At 39.0% G+C, this 22,832-nt stretch overlaps 2 protein-coding genes across 2 annotated transcripts in view; one reads left to right on the top strand and one right to left on the bottom strand.

Moving 5' to 3' along the window:
• Positions 1-3,294, top strand: part of LOC129244968 (endoplasmic reticulum metallopeptidase 1) — a 68,377-nt gene extending 65,083 nt beyond the window's left edge. The window contains exon 11 of the mRNA XM_054882899.1: positions 2,913-3,294. Coding sequence (XP_054738874.1) covers positions 2,913-3,080 — 168 coding nt within the window. The 3' untranslated portion in view covers positions 3,081-3,294. The remainder of the gene's footprint in view (positions 1-2,912) is intronic.
• A 353-nt stretch (positions 3,295-3,647) lies between these two features.
• On the bottom strand, positions 3,648-18,834 carry LOC129244976 (endoplasmic reticulum metallopeptidase 1). Its single transcript, XM_054882908.1, has 10 exons — positions 18,696-18,834; positions 15,856-16,537; positions 15,398-15,758; positions 11,385-11,774; positions 11,107-11,287; positions 10,859-11,043; positions 6,945-7,088; positions 4,317-4,522; positions 3,903-4,185; positions 3,648-3,837 (listed from the first exon to the last, which is right to left on the bottom strand). The coding sequence occupies exons 2-10, from the start codon at positions 16,533-16,535 to the stop codon at positions 3,670-3,672; spliced, it is 2,598 nt and encodes an 865-aa protein (XP_054738883.1). The 5' UTR covers positions 16,536-16,537; positions 18,696-18,834; the 3' UTR covers positions 3,648-3,669.
• Positions 18,835-22,832: the final 3,998 nt, after the last annotated feature.

Here is a 22,832-nt window from a genome sequence, read left to right as displayed (position 1 = left end):
TGGACTAGTTGGATATACCAAGTGAAGCCAAGTCCTTCTCCACCTGATCTTTTCAACGCAGAGGAGGCCTTTCTCTTCTTCTGCTACCACCAGAGCGTTTGTATCCATTCGGACGCCAGACAAGCCAAGGAGACGGGATCTTTATTCGCTGCGTTATGACTATGTCGACGTAAACCTCATACAGCTAATTGGTACTCGCGATCACTAGGGCGCAAAGGTCCAAAAATCTTGCGCAGAATCTTTCTCTCAAACACTCCAAGGGATGCCTCCTTGGATGTTGACATAGTCCCAGCTTCTGCTCGATACGTTAGGACGGGCATGATGAGATCCTTGTAGAGTGTTAGTTTTGTTCGTCGAAAGAGAACTTTACTACTCAGTTGCTACTTAGCCCGAAGAAGCACTTGTTGGCAAGAGAAATTCTACGTTGGACTTCAAGGCTGGCAGCCGTAGATTAGTAGGTGGAAATAAGGAGCTCAATCTGTTATTTCCTTGGCTGTGAGTATAGTAGCACTCATCGTTCACAGTATTTCAACGAAGCTTTCACACATTTTGTGTTGAGTCTGTTTTGAAAAATACTGACAATAGAGACTTAAAAATATTCAGATATTTGAATTTGAGATAAAATTCGACGCATGTTTAGTAATTTTTAGTCATTCCTTTTAAACGTGGAGATTTAGGCATCTATCAAGGCCTTTAGCTCAGTAACGGCGCCCTCGAAATGCATTGAAAAGTGTCACAGCTTCAACAACCTCATTGACAGTACATCGTCTATTTTTACAGGTTTTTGGAACATAATGTTGTTTCGGGGTACGAAAAAGTTGACGAGTGCATGAGAAAAATGACTGGGACAGAATTTATTCAACCCAATTCAGAGACTCAACCGCTCACAAGTTGAGGAAAATCATTGAATAGCAACTAAGTGTAGGTTGGCTAATCTGGATCATTATTTGTCCAGTTCTAAGTTGGATGAAAGGGCAAGGAAAAGACATGCATCCCATGCTGGGGTAGGGAATAACAGGGTGACGTTGGTATGGTAATCTCCGCATGGTGATTGAATGGCCGCCGTTGTGCGGATGGACGGTTAGCAAATCCCTATATGGAGCTTCCCTCTTGGTTCGTTAATTAGCCCGAATGAAAGGCGAGTTAAACTACCACTTAAACCTCATCCCCGCGACAAGTATACCAACCTGATGAGGAATCCACTGTATCCACTGTTTTTGGGACCTAAGAACGACCTTATACTCATAGTTTCATTTGGAAAGAAATTTGATATCATATGAGCAATGGAGTAATCCAGAGTGCATTCAACGAAGTTTGACGGATATTTTCTTTACCAATGACATTAAACAGATTCCAAAGAATCTGGAAAATTATCGCAGGTCTAGCTACCTCTATGTTTCTATTCTATCATATTTCTTTCTTTCTGTTACTCTCTCCTTTCCTCCTTGACTATCTACGCTTTTACTTTCCAGAGCTTTAAATACAATGGGATTTTTAGCCTGAGTATTTTAGGAGTTTCCAATCCCTCGACTTTTTCAAATTTCAATTTTGGAGCAAAGGGGCAATTTGGATAACTAGCATTTGGATATTCCTCAGGGTGTCATGCTCAATTTGATTGCTACCTTGGAAGAACTTGGACTTTACTGAGAGGTGCATAATGATTTATTTGGAAGTAATACTAGTATACTTATAGATGAAGAGGAGACAAAATCCATTTAACACCTCCTAAGCGAATGCTGATCATAGTGAAGAATGGGTTTCAAACACCTCGGTAGTCTGGGTACAGAATGGTTGGAAGCAATGTCTGGGTTCTTTAGTTAGCTTGCTTAAATCGTCCAAAAGAAGTAGTCTCTTCATGTGGCGCTAGCATGCAAAAGTCGCCAGCCACTGATTTTTAACGCGACTTGTAAGTTTCGCTCCGAGTATACTAAATAGTATTTTGACAGTTATTTATGTGGTTAGTTTGTTTTATTGGGCCATTGTACACTGCAGCACTGAATTTCCGATGGGATTTATTGTGATTTTTCTTCCATATCACCAATGGACTTACGAGTCACACCACATAGGTGACTAGTCATAGGCTAATGAGTCTTCGCTAGCTCTTCGGGAGCTATAAACTTGCAAAGGATGTGCTTTGGGTATTCAAAAACTCGCAAAAACGGCAGATATCTGTTTCTGCTATGCCTAGTTTTCTGAAATGGTTACGGAAATTTTTTGTCCCGCATAGTATCCAGTGAGAGGTCGTAAGGACTTTTTATCCAGGTTTGTGAGCCTACTTGATGCTGTTCTGGAAGGTGGGATAAATTGTTTTGCCTGCCTCTGTCCTGGACTTTCAATACATTGGCATATAAGTCCCATGTTTTCTCCCAGTCGTTGATAACTTTCTTCCAATGGGGGTTGGTAAGCGCGCAAAAAGGTTCACGTCTATGGAATTTCGAGTCAATTTGAAAATTTGCATTTGATGGAATTTCGTTGTATAACTGCTTTGACAAATACCGCGAAGGTAAGTGTTAAGCGTCTGAACATCCTAACATAAGAAAACAAATATTTCGAAACATTTTTTAAGACCTCAAAGCAGCCAAAAGCACCAAAAAATAAAGATTCCACTTCCGATGCATCGGCTAAACAATTCTGGCAGGCTAAATTTGATTTCTGCAAGTGTAAATTTCGCTCTCTGTACCTTCTGATTTTTGCACTACCAGCATTTCTCATTATTCTAAGTCTTTAAATCTCAAAGAGTTAAACAGATGGACTTCAGAGTTTCTGAGCATCACAAATTACCCAAGTGCTTGTCTACTTAGTAGCTGAAATATATTATAATTTGTGTCAACTTCTCACATTTTTACTAATTATTATTTTTTGGTTGTTCGTCCAGTATTTTTGCTTATTAATTTTTTTTGTTCTTCATCCAGCATGACAGCGCCGATTGGTCAGGATCGACTTTTGACATTGGCGTTATAGGCCATAAAATTCACGACGATATCTCCAACACCGACGACTTTCGTGATTTCGTAGCTGAATTCCCAGCCTGGTCGACAGTCAGCGCTTGGACGAGTTCTTACGAGAGTTGGCGATTATAAAAAATTGAATTGAAACGATGATGATGATGAAGGTGAAGATGATGGATATGGAGATGATGATGATGTTGATGATGATGTTGATTTAGATGATGATGAAGATGACCCTGATCAAATCCTAAACTATTATTCTATATGGATGCCATAGCTTTAATATAAAAATTACTATGACGTTTGGAATAAACTATATTTTTTAAGGAAATGTAAACCAACGAACAAAGTGAACACATTTAAACATTTAAAAATTTCTTTTGTGAAATTTATTATTTTACAGAAGAAAGTAAGAACGCCGATATATACATATATTTATATAAGCAATATTTCTAAGACTTTTGTTGTATTTTTTTAATTTTGTAAAAAAATATTTATTATTCGATGTATTAGTTTTTAAAATTTGCACTAAACGCAGTTATCAGCGAAATAAAAATTTAAATAAATTGTTTTGAAAAAATATTATTTTATTTAAAAAAATATTAAAAATATTAAATATGCACAATAGATCTATTCAGGTCCCACTGCACAAATAGCCAATCAATAATAAATATTATAAAATATTTTTTTATTTAAATTAAAAAAAAAAAATTCAAAACCACTAAAAACTGCGACTTTCGTACGAGGCGAACCAGTGTATGGCATAGGACCATTCAGGGAACGAATTCAAGAACTCTTTAAACTCATCGGTGTAGTAAGCTTCGTGGTACATAAAATGCACGCCCACGCCCAGACGTAGCGTAGCACCCTCATAGTCTGCAGAGCCACGCTGGAGATTAAGTAATGGTGCATTTTAAGTATTTCTCAATTATCCATTCATCGATTGATACTCACCTCCACTTCTATCCAAAATGTCATTGGTCTTTCATCCATCGAGTAGAGATGATATATAAAATAGGGTGTTGTGTAATTCTCGTTCAATGGTGTCTTATTAAAGGACCAATCAATCACTTTCGTATTTGGATAAGGCTCGATATACACCACAATGCGATCCGCAGATTTCAAACTAAATCCATAACGCACTCTTGTTGCGGTTACGTAAACTTTTGACGTTAGCTTAAGCTCCGTAGGTATAGGCAATCGCGGACTTGTTGCCAATATCCAGCGTGAAGAGTTTCTGTGAAATTAAAGGTAAATCCAAAATATACTCATACAAGTGCACATCACTTTTGAGAGCTAAGTTATTAATATTTAAAATGCCATCAGCTTCGCTGCGTCTGTCTAGGAAAGAAGTTTACGCCCACTTACTTCCAATTCAGCCAACGTGAATTGTATAATGGCAATCCGCAAAAGAGTTCAGTGTCACAATATTCCTTAACCGTTGACTCTGATTCGGCAGTTTGAAGAACTGTACTCTCCAATGTGTCAATGCGTGCATCCACTGGCTGAAGATAGTAGCCTGATTCGTTTTTGTATACAAAACCATATTCATCGTAGAAGGTGCGAGAGGTGTGCTTAAGGATGGAAAACAGAAAAGAAAATAAAAATGCGTGTAGCGTAGTACACATAACAGAAGTGAAACTTTCAAGGCAGACAAAGAAAGAGGGAGGGACCCGAGAGAGAATGGGAGAGAGAGAGAGAGAGAGAGAGAGAGAGGGAGAGAGAGAAAGAATATATATCTAAATAAATTCACAACATTTGCAGAGAATATAAATAGACAAAATTTACAAAAAATGGAGAAGGGTTGACCGGTGTAGGTAAACGCCGGACACAAACCGTGGCAACAACGCGCACTACTCCGAGCGTTTAACACCCGCACAAACGCAGCGATTCCAGGGCCGCAGCAACGACACAAATTACCGCAAGGCAATACCAATAAATCCGACGCCGGAACGGATAGCACTTTGTAGTACGCACAAGCATTAGCCAGGAAACGGAAATAAGCGCCAAAAAGTAGGCACAAAAAAAACGCCAAGAAATTAAGACCAAAAAATGCCCAAACAGTAAGCACCAAGGAAATATCACGCCAAAAAGTAGGCAACAAAAATATATTTCCTACAAGTTTGCACCAACAAACAAGCGCCAAAAAGTAGGCAGTGTTATTTCTCACAAGGCGTGTGGTTGCTACCACAAAGAAAAACTCAGGAAAAATAGTCTAAAGTGTATCTTAGACATACATAAGATATAGCTCTCTCTCTCTCCTTTTCCTCTACTTTGTATCTTTTTTCTCTCTCGCGGAACGAAAGTGCCCAAAACGTTGCATGGCCTCGAAATTTTACTGTCCATTCTCGCTCGTCCATCGACGCCTAAGAAGTTTCACTTAAAAAATTCAGTTAGATTTACTTTCTGCCTGGAGATGAAAGATTTCAAGGTTTTGTTGGATTTGTGTACACTTTAATCTACTAAAAACCAAATTAAAAAAATCTACTTAAAAATAAAAATGATTTACTTAGATTAGGTTAGGTTTGGCAGCCGCATCGCACATAGAGACAGCGATGCCACTTGGATCATGAAAATGGGTCCGTACGGAGCCGCAGGGGCTGGACCACATTTCCCCTTCCAGATTGAACCATTCTGAGCTTTCGACATAGCGTAAAAGGTTGTTGATATCTAAAGTGTATAGATTATCTATATTCATTCAGAAGTAGGATCTTAAATATCGGTTCCTGCATCTGGCTAGATCCGAGCATGTGCAAAAAAGGTGTTGAATTGTTTCCAACTCCTTCTCATTCCTGCAGCTATGACAGAAATCATGCATGTAAACGCCTAATCTCCTTGGGTGATTTCCTATGAGACAATGTCCTGTGATGGCCCCTACTAAGGACCTAATTTGAAGTCTACTCAATTTTATAATATTTTTGAACATTCCTAGATATAGCTTTAGCCATGCCTCGCAATTTCACAGATGTTCGCACTAACCCATCATTGATTTACAGAACTGATTAGTTCGTTCATAACAAGAAGCGTACAAGTTGCGAGAGTTACCCCCATAAAATTACTTATGTGTGGCACACAGGTATCTACAGGTACCTCCTACAAGTTGATCAGCCCTACAGTTCCCTCGTATATCTCTATAGCCCGGAACCCAGCATAAGATAATACAATATTGTTTGGCCATCTCATTAAGAGATTGGCGACAATGTAAGACACTGCTTGATGTTATTTGGAATGGATCCAGCGGCCGTAAGGCAGCTTGGCTGTCTGATAGAATGCAGATATCTGTTGATGAGATTCTGTTTATCTCTAACCATTTTTAGGCTTCATGAATAGGGTTTATTTCCGCTTGAAAAACACTACAGTGAACCGGTAGTTTAAAGGATTCAATGATAGAAAGCTCTTCGCAATATAACCCTGATCCTACACCAGTGCCCATTTTAAATCCGTCGGTGTAGGTTTTAACGGGTGTGTTGGGTGATGGATCTTCTTCAAGCCATTCCAGTCTAGAAGAGATTTTCATTGAGAAATTCCTTTCAAAGCAGAGGATGATAACGGCAATCACTGGGTATATCCGTATAAGAATCCAGGATGGTTGAATGTTCATGTGTGACAGTCTTCCATTGTGAGCTCGCTATGAGTCCTAAAGCGGAAAAGGCCGCTGAGTATTTGCAGAAGAGATCTAGATCCATGGATGGCGTGGTTTTCATGACGCCACATATTTCTAATTCCGCTGATCTCTGCACCTTATTCAATGAATTGGAATAGGTTTTTTTGCGCATAGCACACCACCGGACAACATTTCCGTATAGAAGAATGGGTCTGACGACAGCAGTATAAAGACAATGAGCAACCTTAGGTTTAATTTCCCAGGTCTTACCTAAAGCTCTCTTACAGGCATGAAAAGCTAGACACGCTTTCCTAACTCATTCTAAGATGTTTGATTTCCAAGTCCGTTTCCTATTTATGTTTAGTCTCAGGTACGTGGTTTCATTTACTTACCAAAACGTAAACCCTCTGCATGGCCACATCCTTCTTATAGGGAAATCCAACGGGCAGACAAGCCAACATAATGAATACCAAACATATTACGCCAAAAAGACTGATAAAAGGTTTGGATTTGCGAAACTTATGCAAGACAGGTAACTGTGAACAAAGAAATAAGGAAAATTAATACGGAAATTGAAAGAATTTTTCAAAAACACAAAAAAAAACAGAAATATCAAAAATATTAAAAATAAATAAATGCAATCAAGTTTCCGATAAAATTTTGTTTGGTAAGAGGCATTGGATATACGCGGCGGTCATTAGGTAGCTAGATTAGATGGCAAGAGTACTACAAGTACACTTCAAGTAGCACTTACGTGCCGTTTTGATACCATAATGTGGACCACTATCTGCGAAAAAAAAATATTTAGGGAAGAGAAAACCATCTTCAGCCATCCAGTACTGTTGATGTAGTGGAGGAGGGAAAAGGGATTTAGGCCGGAGAATTTCTTCAACTCATCCTCAAAGGGCACGCTAAGGTATCTCAAGCGCCTAGCCGCCAGAGCCGAACATTTGCATAGAAACTGATCAACAGTCTCTTTCTCTGCAGGATCCCCATAGCTTCTGCAATAGGGGCTGTACGGAATTCCAAGCTTCTCCACATGGCTACCGATCACCCAGAGACCAGTAAACACCGCAATGACTTTGCAAATTGAATGGCGGGGAATTCCCATCATTTTAAGCGTCCTGTTTCTATCGTATTGAGGCCATAGTGTTTTTGAAATAGCACGCGATGAGACAGACCATCAGCAGACCGACAACTACTGGATCGGACAGTGTATAGACATTCATCGGGAGACCCTTACCACCTTCTCATCGGAGACCAACCACCACCCATCGGAGACGAAGCGCTCCAATTTCCCCGAGAGTCCCACGTAACCTTGGCACAACTACGCTCTAGGTACTGAAGCAGGTTAATCTCCTACTTATCCAGAATCGACTCCGACATATTAAAGATATGTCCGGCATGTGAAGGCACCCCGCACGACACTAACCACCTTTTCACATGCCCCATCAAACCCACTCATCTAACACCCCTCCCCCTCAGGACCCAACCTGTCGAAACAGCTCGTTTAATGGGCCTAACGTTAGATGAGCTAGACGAAGACGACCGGTGATTACACTACACTGACGGGGCAAAGTTACTGCTACAACAACAACAACAACAGACCTTCATCTGCCTTGCGCTGTTTTGAGAAAGAAATTATGCAGTTTCCCTTTAACAACGGTCAAGAGGACACCGATGTCCGAGAAGGGGACAAGTAAAACCGATTCTGTCGACCCCTTCTTGGTAAGCTTATCGGCAATTTCATTTCGCCTCTGTATCCCTGTGCCCAGGAACCCAGATAAGGGAAATGTTTCCTGAACGTTCGAGACGTTTGAGTTCCGCCTTACAGAAGTTAACCAGAAGAGAGCTGCAAAATACGGTGATGACAGGGCCTTGATCGCAGCTTGACTAACGGAAAAAATATTAATGTCTCCCTCCCAACAGCGATCCTTAAGTGTTTTGCACGCTTGCAGGATAGCGAAGACCTCTGCGTTTCCAGTTTAAAGGGTACTGAAATATTGGCTGATTTAGAGAAAACCCCCGCTCCCACTCCAGCTTCCATCTTGGATCCATCAGTGAAAACAGAGGTACCTATATCAGTGCCACCTCTCCCCTCCTTCCAATCTTGCCTGCTCGAAAAGATATCCCTAGTATAACCTCAAAGCCCAGTTTGTGGATGGAGAGATCTGTACAAAGTACAGAGAAGGAAACAGAGATCTGCTTTAAGATGCTACCATGTCCTACAGGAAGTTGCCTCCAGAGGCCAATTTCCTTCAACCTAATATCGCTCTGAGCAGGAATGGATATGGATTTAATGGGCGGTCATTAGACTAATAATGTTCTGGGGATCGCTAGTATGGTGAACGGCGTGCGATAAAGTGAGTTGCGTTAAAAGATTGAAAAGCGTGCAAGGGATTGCAGGAAAATGCTATGAGCACAACTCCAACAGCAGAATTACAATAGAAAGAATTCTCAACTGGCACCCAATCAAAGTAGTAGTAAAAGACTCAGCCAAAAGATCTGTGATAAGACAATTCTCATAGAGGTTTTCTGACCACAGCAACATTCTGGATTCAACCGCACGGTTAGAATACGTAATTCCATGAGCTAAAAGCCTAGCGTCATTATGAAGAAAAATGGATGGCAGAAAGATCTAGACCATATATCATTCATACAATTGCTTTACTAATGCGCCCAAAAGGCGGACCGAAATATATCTCAAAAAGTGTTTCAGATTCCCTAATTATTGTAATCAAGCTCAAAACTATGCCGCAAGAAAGTCAACTGAATTGGCTATGGAATTAACTCCTAACGTTTTTACTCGAAAAAACATTACCAATGATAGTCAAGCGCCTATTAAAGCAATTATGGCTCCTTGGACTAACTCGAAATATGTCCATCAATGCAGTTCCAAAATGAATGAACTTTGCGAAAATGGGCAGTTCACTAATGAAAGAATGAAATGAGAGAGCTTGCTATGAGCTCAATAAGGCAGCTGTTTTGCTTGCCGAAATTGAGCACATCAGACATTTGCCCATCACTCACCGTTCTGAAAACGCAACTGAATGAGGAGCTAGCTCTGGAAACGCAATTGATTTGGGAACACTCAACCTCGTCCAAAACTGCCAAAATTATGCTAAGAACTGAAAATATCTGACAGTAGCATCCGCCGGATACTGAAAGATGATCTCAAATTCAAGTCTTACAAGATTCAAAAGTCGCATGACCTCACACCAAAGCGGCAAAAAGTCTGACTTGAGAGAGCGAAGGAATTTCTTGGCTTGGCCGAAAGCAGTCAATTTCCGAACATTGATTTCTGAGGATAAAATTTTTCAAATTGAGCAATTCGTAAACTCCCAAGACAATAGGGTTTATTTGACCGACCGTTCATACGAGAATTTGAGTCATCGATTGGCCACCAGGAGGCAGCACCCGCCACAGGTAATGGTTTGGGCCGCTGTAACCGTTGATGGGCGCTCTCCAGCCGTTTTCATCGAGCCTGCCTTGACGCCTAAATGCAAAATATTATCGGGAAAGTATTCTGGAGGTTACTTTGAAGCTGTGGGCAGACAAAAATTTCAGTGGCAGGCCATGGGCGTTTCAACAAGGCTCGGCACCGTCGGCACAAAGCTCGAGTGAACTAAGAATAGTTAAAAAACGACGTTCCGAACTTCATAATGTCCATACAATGGCTGTCAAATTCACCAGACGCGTATCCGATGGTTTAGTTTCTTTGGGTCATTTAGGAGAAGAAAAATTCCGAACTAAAAGGTTCACCAGTCTTGAGGGGCTGAAAAAAGGTATTATCCGCGAGTGGGCCAAAATACCTGCAAGTCACATTCGAGCAGCTTGCGATTCGTTTGGGGACCGTCTCAAGGCCATATTCAAGGCGAAAAGTGGTCATATCGAGCATAAGTAAATTAGTTCTTAATTTTGTATTATTTTCACACATTTTTTCCTTTGAATGGAATAAAAGTAATTTTCCAAACTAAATTTATGACCTTTTTAATTGGTCACACTTCGAGAGCCGGACCCTGTGTATATGATTGGTTTTGTTCGCATTGGTTTACCTACAGATTCGCGGTTTGGCAATTCGTCAGCATATTTGTTCCTCTGAACACCGCTACATCCTCTTGCCTACATAAGTTCAAGCCTTTTCCATTCGGGGCAGTATCTCAGCCACGATTTCTGGACAGTTTTTGAGTGATTACAAATATTATTCTAGGGCCGTTCTAGATCTCTCCATAATTTTTGTGTTCGGAGGTGACTTCCTTCTGAGCGAGACTCTAATTAACTTTTTAAGGCGAGATGTAGTACTTACAATGAATCCCGCAAAATGTACGCCCATTATGGCACACAAGACACCAATCAGCAAGTCTGGCTGACTCTCCGGTCCATCGCGTCCCTGCATTGGTATCAACATTTTCAGGAATATAAATGTGATGTAGGTATAGAACCAGTACGGCAGCAGCTGGCACAGCAGGTGAATGGGCAGGTATAAATATTCTGCAAAAAATCGAATACTAAGAAAAGGCTGATATTTTTATTTTTATAGGCTTAACAACTTACTCCTTCCCCATAGACGGTTCATGGTCGTCACTATGACCGATATTGTGTAGAAGAAAATGGCGATCATCGGAAAGAAGGCGGAACGTATGCTGAGTCCAGTCATAGTCAGGCAAATGCAAACCAAAATGAGGCAGTGCGAATGCATGAAACAGGCTAAAGTGTCATCCCGACGCATGTTGGTCTGCAGGTGGTGGACATTTTGAGATGGATTATAATATTGTTTTTTTTTTTCAAGTATAAATGCATATTACATTTATTATTTGTTGCTCCGTACTCACCCCCTCTTGAGTCCAGCGTATGTACAGCGCCGGCAGCAAGCCCATTGCAAAGAACGTGGGACAAAAGTAGAGGCCAAAGAGCAGCCATGACTCCGAGTACCAACACTCGGATGCATCTATACCTGTTATAGCTAGCGCAATTAGGAGTGGCAGAGCTACAGCTACCAGAATTGTTACAATTTGCACCGCAAGTATGGCAAGGAAACGGATGAAAACGCGCTTGGCTGCATCCGCATCATCGTCGCGTGACATGAGCCAAACCGATACGAAAATGGCGACGATAGCGCAAACTGAAGTGGTGATATTAATAACGATGCCAGCATCTTCGGTGTAGCAGATAATAAACCAACCGAGGTAGTCATAGAAAACAGTGTGGCCCTCGGAATAGTCCTACGCATGCAACGTCAGTTTTTGTTAGGAAATATGGTACAACACTCGAAATTATTATAAAATACGTAGGCTGATTACTTTTGACTATTTATTTATTAGTTCAATCATTTTTTTTCTCAAATAGAGACGCAAGGAATGGAATATTGGACACCGCCTTATTTAATAAGTTTTTGATTTTGCCAAGGCATTCGCCACTCTTCGACTCGACGCTAATTGGGCCGCGCTCCGATGTAAAGGCATTCCCGAAGAAATAATTAGCCCCATAGTAAGCAGATATTGGTTGACGGATGCCCGGACCCGTCGAAAGCTTCTGCTACCTCGGCTGTATCATCACGGCAGATGGTGGAGCAGATGAAGATGTCAACTGCAGGCTAAACAAAGCAAGGGCGGTACTCGGGCGCAAATCTCCAGGCGCACTAAACTACGAATATTTGGCTCATGCGCGAGGTGCGTATTGTTGTATGAAAGTGAAACATGTGTGGTCTCCAATACCATCACACATAGGCTACAATCTTTCGTCAAAAAATGTCTCCGCATCATCTGAATAATATTCTGGCCAAACACCATCAGTAACGACGCACTGTGGAGATTAACGAACGAGGAACCCATCCTTAGGCAAATGAGATGCAGAAAGTGGCGATGGATAGGTCACACATTGAGGAAACCACCAGATAGCATCACGAGAATGTAACTGGACTGGAACCCACAAGGGAGCAGAGGTCGCGGTCGACCAAAATCACTTGGAGAAGATCGATGCTGCGCGAATCAGCAGATGCCGAGATATCATGGGACGGTGTAAAAACTCAACACAGAACCGTGTACGATAGAAGAGTCTTGTCGAGGCCCTATGCTCCCGAGAGGAGTGAACAAGGAAAACAAAAAACAAAAAGCGATGTCATCTTAGGACAGGCTCTAGCTAATCAGAGAGGCATCACATGGGGTCTTCGTTGATCCTCAAACGACCTCGATTGCGCCGAGGCACGAAAACTCGAATCATTTCAACACTAAAACCAAGGTCATACGCATAAATACAAAGAGCACCCGTCCACGGCAGTAACGGCGCTAAAATACATAATGATGAACACCAGAGGTCCTAGTCCAAACCGAAGGAGGCTACTTAACAACGTTGCTTCATCGATTTTGCTGTATGAACCTCCAACATGGGCGAAAGCCACAAACTACAGCTCATATGTAAGGTGTATGGAATCTGTGTACCGAAAGAGTGCCCTCATTATGGTTATTGCGGGACTACTTCGAATCAGGTCAATGGCAAATAAGTGCGCTAAAGTTTACAAAAACAAAGCTGGTCCAGCGGGGCTGACTACACGTAGGGAAGGAAGAGAGTGTAGTATGCGTACAAGGTATGGAGCTCGTCCCCAACGGGCTCTGTACGTACCTCTTGATTGCCATCAACTCCAAATGGCTTAACAGAAAACATGGATAGTTAGACTTTTATCTGATCCAAGTACTGACTGGACATGGGTGCTTTAAATCCTACCTATATAGGTTTAAGCACGTAAACGATCCGAACTGTACCTTTTGTGCGCCAACGGTAGAAGACCACACCTCCGAAAGGGTGATCAGATGTTTGTAATATGGCAAGAAGTATTATCGCAAAATTGCGTCACGCTGAACAACAGCGAAGACCTTCATGAATCGGTTGTGGCTCTATACTTCACTAGGGAGCAGAAGGAGCAAATATGTATTTATGTATGTTGTTCAAGAACCAATGAACTTTATTGGGGAAAACAGGCGGAGAGGCAGATCTGTATGTGTCTGCAGCTACAGCAAAGCTGCGCCCATGGTCTTAGACAGCCCTCCAACCCCTTCAAGGGTAGTTGAGTTGTGATGCTAACATGGGTCACGGGACACATAGGTATCGTGGGTAACAAGACCTCCCACTCTTTAGCTAGGATGGACTCTGAGGCCAACTTCTTTGCCGGACCTCGTTCTGCCACTTCCTTCTTCAGCCATCAAAGCCACGGTTAGCAAACGGGTTACTTCAATCCACAAGCGAACTTGGCAGGTTGACAGAGGCTGCAGATGGACAAAACTGATGTTATCTGTCATGTCCGACAGATTGTCGCAGATTTCCTGTCATTAATTAGAAGGGACTTTGGGTAGCCGATTGGTCTATGAGCGAAGCAGATGGAAAAGGTAGGCATCTCAGACAGTGCACTCTGCCCAGCTTGTGGAGAGGAGGATGAGACAGCGGACTACTTGTACTTTCTGTGCGTCTGCTCGGTCTTCGCTCGAATCAGGCTTGAGGTCGGTCTTTGGCACTGATGTGTTAAGAAGCGACCATCTGGGCTCCTTGGCTCCTTGATAAGATCTACTCAGATTTCTTCGGAGGTTGGGTAGATTTAAAGAAAATTAAAAAGGGAGTCCGAGTGCAGTACAAAGGAATTAATGTTACCTGAGTATTATTCTTGCCAGTTTGTCCCAACAAAAAAAAAAAAATAATAAAAATTGAGTAGTTCTGTAACAAAGGTCATAATAATTCAAGCTTGAACTTTGCGCAATAATTATAAAAAAATCGACAAAGTTTTATCAAATTCCCAAACTTATTAATTAGAATTAAAAAAAAATGTGGGTGCGCAATTTCAAAGCCCATTAAATTTTATTTAAAAAATAAAATGAATGTTTGAAGCAGCTCAAGATTCACGTTGATTTTTGATCATTTATTCCCACCCAAATATTTTTTCATACGGAGAAAATGGAAAACATCTTCAGGGTAAGAAAAAATTATCAAAAATTAACGAAAATTTTTAGCGACTTAAAATTTGCACTTTGTTATACTAAAATTTAATGGGCTATAAAGCTGCGTACGCAATTTTTTTATTCTAATAGGTATATGGATAAGTTCGTGCGGTTTTACAACAGATGGCGTAACTTGATTATTATTCCATCGATCCACATTTCCAAACATTCATTGGAGAGCTACTGTCGTAAGGCACAAACGTCAGTATAAGTTTTTTATTTGAAGCGTAAACAACAATATTTTTACCACACTTGAAAATGTCGAATTTCGTGCCAAATAATGTGTTTTTGCGGGGAATTCTTTAATATGAAGAAAAAAGCAGCCGAAAGTCATCGTATCTTGGTGGAAGTTTATGGTGAGCATGCTCTAGCTGAGCGAACGTGCCAGAAGTGGTTTGCACGCTTTAAAAGTGGTGATTTTGGCCGCGCCGCCAAAGTTCATGGATACCGAATTGGAGGAATTGCTCGATCAAGATCCGGCTCAAACGCAAGAAGAGGTTGCAAAAACTTTGGGAGTTGATCAATCAACCATTTCCAAACGTTTAAAAGCCATGGGAATGATCCGAAATTCAAATTTCGAAAAAAAAACCGCACGAACTTATTCATAGACCTATTATTTAAAAATATTGAAATTTCAACGAAAATTTGTCGAATTTTTATGAATCTTGTACTAATATGAAACTTGGATTATCGCGGTATAACAATTTACAAATTATATTTTATGAAAAATAATTGAAATTAAAAAATAAATAAGTAAATTGCCTTAACTTGACAATTATCGTGCTGATCAAAAGGCATCACCCTTTATAATAATTTCAGTATATATGTTAGGTGCTCTGAATATTTGAAACGCATCTTTATACCTCAGGGCTCTCCAGTTCTGGCGCATTGGCCAACGCCCACGTTAGTGCCAGCACATTCTCACCAGTTGTCTGGCAGGTGCGTCGCTCGAGATTTGCATAGGTATCGTACTTGGTGTGATAGACGTAGCCATTCAGCGAGTGTGCCATATCCAGACCTGGAAGCTTGCCATGATCGCGGAATATACGAAAATCTGTGTCCGAGGGTATGAAATTGTTTTGGAACAATTCCTCGGCGATTGTGGTGGCAAAGGGGCGTGGCACGCTTTGCTTGTAGTACTTCACGAGCCACGGGTGATTGGGTCCCGATTGAAAGAGTATTTCGCGTCCACCTGAACCGGCCGAGTCCAGATTGATGACTGCTCTGAAACGGGCATTGTTTTTATGTAAAGATTTTATATTTTATATATTTTTATTTATATTCATGTATAACGAAAATCACAGTAAACAGGGTGACTCACTTGCAATACTGCGACCATTTGTGACGTGTGATGAAGCCATGCGACGCCAGCATGTTACCTTCTTCAGCACCATTGAACAGGAACACTATGGGATGCAAAAGCGGTTTCTCTGAGCTCGAAATTACTCGGAGAGTTTCCAGCATGATCACAATCATCACTCCATCATCGCCCGCTGCTGGCGAGTGCACTTCGGAATCGTAGTGGGCATTCACTAGCAAATATGCTGAGGTTGTCACATTCCTTGGCGTCAATTTCACCACTACATTGGAGACATTGTGGTAACTGGCGGCCATGCCCCATAATTCGAAATTTCCCGAGGAATATTGCACTTCAACTTCAATGTCGTAGAGATCAAGACGTGCTTGTGCTTTGACTTTTTCAATTTCGCCGAGCAAAAAATTGACCGCCAAAATTTCATTTTCAATGGTACCAATAAGTTTGACGCCAATATGCGCCAATGTCGATAGTTGCAACTCGGCGCGTTCACCTATAAACTCATCGGGGTGGTGATTTTCATCTTGTATAAGGATTGTTTGCGCATAATTGTAGAAACTAGGAACGACAGCGATGTAGAAAATGGCAAACCAGACAGCGCAGTAGACTGGTGCCCAATACCACTCGTATTCATGTTGCTTCTGCTCAAAATTCTGGTTGCGGAGTTCCAGCTTTTTGGTGCCCATTGCTGTGGAAAATAATGAAATGTAATTATTTTTTGAAGCAAAATTTTAGGAGCGTGCTGTAGGGTACGAAAATACTGCAGTTAGGCTATTTTAAGGGGTTAGGGGTAATCAGAATTTTCAAAAAATTTGATTTTTTTCTTGCATTTTCTTAAAGTATAATATCTTAAAAATATTGCGTGAAAATTTGAAGTGAATTCGATAAATATTTTTCGAGTTATTCAACAATTAACAAGGGGCGCTCGGATGTTCCGGAGCAGATAGCAAAACTTTGAAGGCGTTTTTCTCAAAACTATGGTTTTTGAACTGGTGATCACTGTAACTTAAAAACCGCTAGGTAGATTTCAATAAAATTTATACTGCTTGGAAAAAAATAAAATAAAAAACTCGTGCTTGATCGCAGGATTTTTTTTCCAAAAATTTCGATTTTTTTTAACAATTAATTGTCGGTTTTTTTCTCGAACATCTTTTTTTTTTTTAAATTCCGATTTTTTTAATAATTAATTGTCGGTGTTTTTTCCCGAAAATCTTTTTTTTTCAAAAATTTCAATTTTTTTAACAATTAATTGTCGGTTTTTTTTCTAGAAAATCTTTTTTTTCAAAAATTTCGATTTTATTTAACAATTAATTTTTCGTTTTTTTTCTCGAAGCACAAGTTACCTATTAATAAAACTAATTTCTCTTGTCCGATTGATTTTAAATGAATGTCCAAAGACTTGAGATGATCACCGCAAGGGACTTCTGGAGAAACGGAATCCATACAAACAGCGATAACTTTTACAATTATTCATGTTTTTTTGAAATTTTTTTTTAAGTTGAAACATGATGTATTAAAGCTATGTTTTTATTTTTGTAAAACAAAGCAATTGACTAGCAAAAAAAAATTATTGAAAATCATAATTTTTTCGGGCGTACCCCTAACCCCTTAAATTAGGCCCGGTTTTTCGGTTTGAGTACGCGCTGTAGTTAAACGGAGTTTACTTAATTGAAGTTATGATTGAAATTAAGTTTAAAGTGCATAGCTGGGAGCTTAAGGGGGCGCTAAACTTTAGCTATTTTGCAAGGCAACACGGTTTTTCTCTTTAACTGGATACGGCAACAGCTGATGTTTGTTTACACATTTGAGGCCATTGATTGAAAAATTTGCATAGAAAAAAAGAACTATGACTACATAAATTACAAAAAAACCGTCATGAGAAGCAAGGTTTTTGTGAGTTATACCAGTTTTATGAGGTATAACCGTACTCGCTAGCGGCGAATTTTGCTCGATAACTTTGTTGTTGCCATTTGTTTCTCAACTGAGCAGAGCCCAGAGATATCAAGTAGGGAAGTGGCGAATCGATGGCGTCTAGTGTTAATACATAGATATCGCCGTAAAGTTAAGGCTTTTATGGTAGCTAAGCAACAAAATATGTATGTTTTTGGCTTTTCTGCGTTAGCTATCAAAGTTCAATTTGCACTCAACTCAGCTTATCAAACTAATTAACTTATTATGGGCGAATTATCTGGAAGTAAAATTTTATTATGAACATGCTTTCAAATTTCAATATGCGGATATAAAATATCAAAATGAAAGAAAAAGTTATTTCCACCAGCGTTCATCACCAGGCAGGCAATTACAGGCCTTCGAGTACATTGACGCCGTAAAAGGGCTACATAAAACTAGCTTAACAACAAAGGTTGCACCATACACAACACAAATCAGAGCTTGGCTCGAAACATATTTCATGATTGCATGCGCTGTACTAATATTTTTTTTTTTTTTATTTAAAAATTGGAAAAGTAATGAATTACAATCACAATGATTTTAAAAGCATTAGCGGCTAGGCCATCACCTTAATAATATTTTTATATAGTAGTATATTTACACGAATATAAAATTATATTCAGAAACACTTTCTTGAGTAGCACTTAAAACACGAACCAATCATTTCGGCTGAGTTCTACAGGTAACCAACAGGCCATTTCTCCTCATTCGCACAATTACAAGCAACAAAAAAAAAAGTCCAGTGACTCTTCTTTACACTCTCTGCTAAATCACTAGCCAACGCTATATTCAACACGTTTCTGTCTGAATCTCTAGTTGTCCTTTCAATTAACTCCTTCGAGACAATCGCCGCGCCGTATCGTACGTCTATGCACTTATAAAAATATTTCACTTACCTAATTTTTGGCTTTGAAAACAGCGGTTTGCCCAAATAATTTATTTAGCTAACTAACTTAATACCAATTAATTGAATTAACAGAAAACACCACAAACATTGTGCCCCTCCACCTGTTAACACTCTGTTTGATGGTCTCTCTGCTACTGGTAGGAAGAGATGGTTGGTTATTTGCGTTAATCGTATCTTATTACAGATAAGCGATATGAAAGATTACAACACTGAGTTTTCATTTATACTATATTACTTAATATGTGTATGTATATACATACATAAATATGTATATAAAACACACGTGCAGATATTTTTGCTCTTTTAAAATAATTTAGTTCACTTCTATTTCTATTAGGCTGGCACTGTTTTGAAATGGAAGAGGGAATTACAAGATTGACGGTCAGGAGAACCACTGTTGCAGAAATAAAATACCGTGCGATATGATCCAAGAGAGCGAAACGAGTACAACGGAGTAAATGGTTATCACCAAAAGTGATGGAATATTGTAATTGTAGATTAGATGTGTGAGAGAATAAAGAAGGGAGTTTCAAAATAGTTAAAAATATATACAAATTCGTTCATGAAGCAAATAGTTGGTAACAATGTTACAAATTATCACGTTTTGGTGTTCATGTATCCAAAAAACTTGCAAAGTAGGGGAAAGTGAGAGAGAAAAATGATATTTCATATGATATGATAATGACATTTTGAGGGGAAGTCGCAAGTTTTACATTTTTACTTGTAAGAATTTGCAAGTGAGAAAAACAGCTGATCGCAAAGTAAACATACACAATAGTTAAAATTAGTGAATTGGGTTAAAGTTGTAAATGATGTAAAAGTACACAAAAACTTTTTAATAGAAAACTCAGCTCTGGTTGCATAGCCATAGAACATAGTTTCTGCATTTTGAAGCAAGCAACGTTTTAGCCAGCTGTATTACTGCAAGCTACGAGGAATGGAAAACATTTGCTATTTTGTATGGGCCTGTTGTGTTTTGCCAGGTATTGCAAAAGAAGACGATTTGAGGTATGTATATATGTATATGTATTCTGATGAACTAACAATCCATGGCGAAGTTTCCTGAGAAAATGAAGTGAGAGGCTCTATATACCATGAAATACAAACACATCGCCAAAATTTATGAATGATAAAATCAAAAATTACGAAAAATTATTTAACACGAAAAATGTATTAAAAAAAAATCACCGTGTATCGTGAGTAGCATATATACATATATAACTAAAAATTTTCTGAGTTCAATTAGAAAAAAAAAAATGTATCAAGGCGACAGATACCTGTAAACGGCCATATTTTCCTTGATTTTCATTAAAATTATTAAAAATGAAGAAGTCAATACATTTTTTTCAAAATTGGCATACAGTTTATTTATACATTAAAATAATAAATTTTTATTTTTTTTTATTTTAATAATTTAAAATGGCGGATGTGCACTCAATTCTTTCAGGAAGGTCGCAGCGTGGCTTCTCAATCGGCGGGCATTGTAGCATCGGCGTTAGTGACTTGAATACAAAAAACCAAAAAATTTACATTTATTAATGTCATAATTTCTATATGAATTAAGAAAACAATGAAAAGAAAATTCGCGGAATAAAATGCTTAAAACAAAATAAATTTTGGGGCGCATTTTCCTATTATTTTTGCTTCGAAAAAATTACTTCGAAAAACTTTCGAAACTATCTAAATTCACATAGAATTTCTACATTCATAAAAAAGATGTGTGCAAAATTTCAGGGAGATCGGTCAATAACTTTTCGAGTTATCGTGTACGCCAATTCGAAAAATATGGTTTTGAGAAAAACGCGTCTGAAGTTTGAATACATGAAAATTCCTCTCCCAGCGTTCGAACGCAAAGAATAAAGTCGTCACGGTTGACGATCTATAATATAAGAAATACTTAAATTTACGTTCTAAATTGTTTTTGACATATTCTTAAAGGATTATAAAGGGTGGTTAAATTTCAAGGGCCGATGTTGAATGTGAATCACACCTAAACGTCAACGACACCATTGGGCTTCTTTCTTGGGTTTATTTGAAAAAAAAGGTGTACGTCTATAAGCCAGCAACAATTAAAGAGTTAAAGGATGAGATAATTCGGCACATTAACGGCATAGAACCTCAATTATGTCTCAGCGTCATCGAAAATTTGGACCATCGGATGGAGGCGTGCCGCCGAGGCCTCGGCGGTCATTTGGCCAATATTTTATTTCACACGTAATTGAGCTATACCAATATTATCATAATAAAGAGAAATTACAATAATTTCCTAAAAAAATTATATTTTATTCAAAATCAACACCGGCCCTTAAAACTTAACCACCATTTATTAACATTTTATGAAGCAAACAAAAAAATTTTTTTTCGAAATTTTACAGGTATCTGTCCCTTTAAAACAACAATTAATAACAAAAATAAATAAAGAAATTTAACATTCTCTTAATTAAATTTATAAGGCTGTGTAGCAAATAATGCTCAGTCTCTCAGTTTTATATCACATCAAGTACATACATATGTACATGTACACATATATTTACTTTTTCAGGAAATCGACCAGCGACTTCAAAATATCAACTTTCTCTCTCTCTGTCTGGGCCTTCCGTTCTGCTCTTTCTCCTTTTTTCATGTTTTTTCCAGCATTCTTCATGTTTGCCGCCAACAATTTAATCTGCCGTTCGTAAAACTTGCAATTTTGTTACTGGCGTTCATGTACTTTTTTGATATTTTTCTCTCTGAGAGCGAATTCTCGGAAACTAAGTTACTGGTTAACTTTTACATGAACAGACCTAATGTAGTGAAGTAAGATAATAGAAAAGAGAATAGAAAGACAACAGTTGTTTTTAAACAAACACAAAAAAAAAAAGACCTTAAAATCATCAAGGTCTGGTAATTGACCATATTTGATCAATAGCTGATTCTGTCAAATTCTGGTCTGTGAAATCTGTGAATTCTGATCTAGGAACGGCATTTGACTGGAGATTCTTATTTCAAAGCCACTTAAATGTACCATTTTAATTAACGTTTTTGCTTACATTGCGTCCAATTGGAGGAAGAAAGAGAGGCCGACCAAGAAAGAGATGGCTTGATGATGTAGAAATACATTTAAAAGCGATAAAAGTTCGTAATTGGAGAAAAGAGGCTGAAGAGAGAGACTGAATTGGAGGAGGAGTTTTGATGAAGCTGTGGTCCACCACAGACCGAGAAGCTAAGAGAGAGAGGAAAATCTTTTTCAATACACGCTTTCAATCGCCGACTCAGTTCTGATTTCATTGTTTCATACATTTGTGCGCTCTAAGTGGAAAAACGCAGTCTCTACTTTCTACGTTATATCAATAGACTTGAAAGAATTCAAAAATATCCTCTCCGTTCATTGCCTCCTATTACCTTCCAATACCTCTTACAGTGCCAGTTGCATGCTCATTAACCTGAAATCGTTACACAATAGAACAACTTTACTATCGCTAAATTGTGTGTGAAAAATTAAACCTCTTGGTTTAATCATCATAATATGCGGTCATAATATGCGGTGCTATTGATTCTTCATTCTCACTGCATTTATTTTAATATCCCGCAGAGGAGCAAGGGAATTAATAATTTTTTTCACTACGACTGCGAGCGCGCGCTCTATTGCTACAAAATGGCTGTGTCCATGTATGAAGATTGCGACAATCGTGAGAGTAACCAATACAATTTCAGTTTTTGCCAGCCTCTGTTGTAAACAAACCGCTCTCATCTCACTTACTACGCCGGCAAAGCAATTGATTTCTTCTAATTTGCTGAGAGTCAAAAAACGGTTGACCACGTCTTTGCATTCTGTACGTCGCGTAAACGAGAAAGAGAACGGCATTGTAGTGAAATTCTCTCGTGAATAACAATACAAATGAAATGAATACAAATACTATATTACTATGTTAGCAAATCTGCTGATTCTATCCAATTGAATGAGAGTAGAATAGCGGTTCACGTCTATAATCTTGCTATCATGGGCTACTGAAATAAAATGCCAGTTTGCTATTTCAAATATCTAGAAAAGATTCATTATTGTAAAAAAACTACAGAAAAACCAAGAGGTTTAATTTTTCACTTGTTTATTAAAAAATATTTGTCTACTAATTTATTTATTTTAGTA

This window comes from Anastrepha obliqua, chromosome 4 (assembly GCF_027943255.1).
Source record: "Anastrepha obliqua isolate idAnaObli1 chromosome 4, idAnaObli1_1.0, whole genome shotgun sequence".
In the NCBI taxonomy this organism is placed as follows: domain Eukaryota; kingdom Metazoa; phylum Arthropoda; class Insecta; order Diptera; family Tephritidae; genus Anastrepha; species Anastrepha obliqua.
This window is presented reverse-complemented; position numbering and strand designations above follow the sequence as displayed.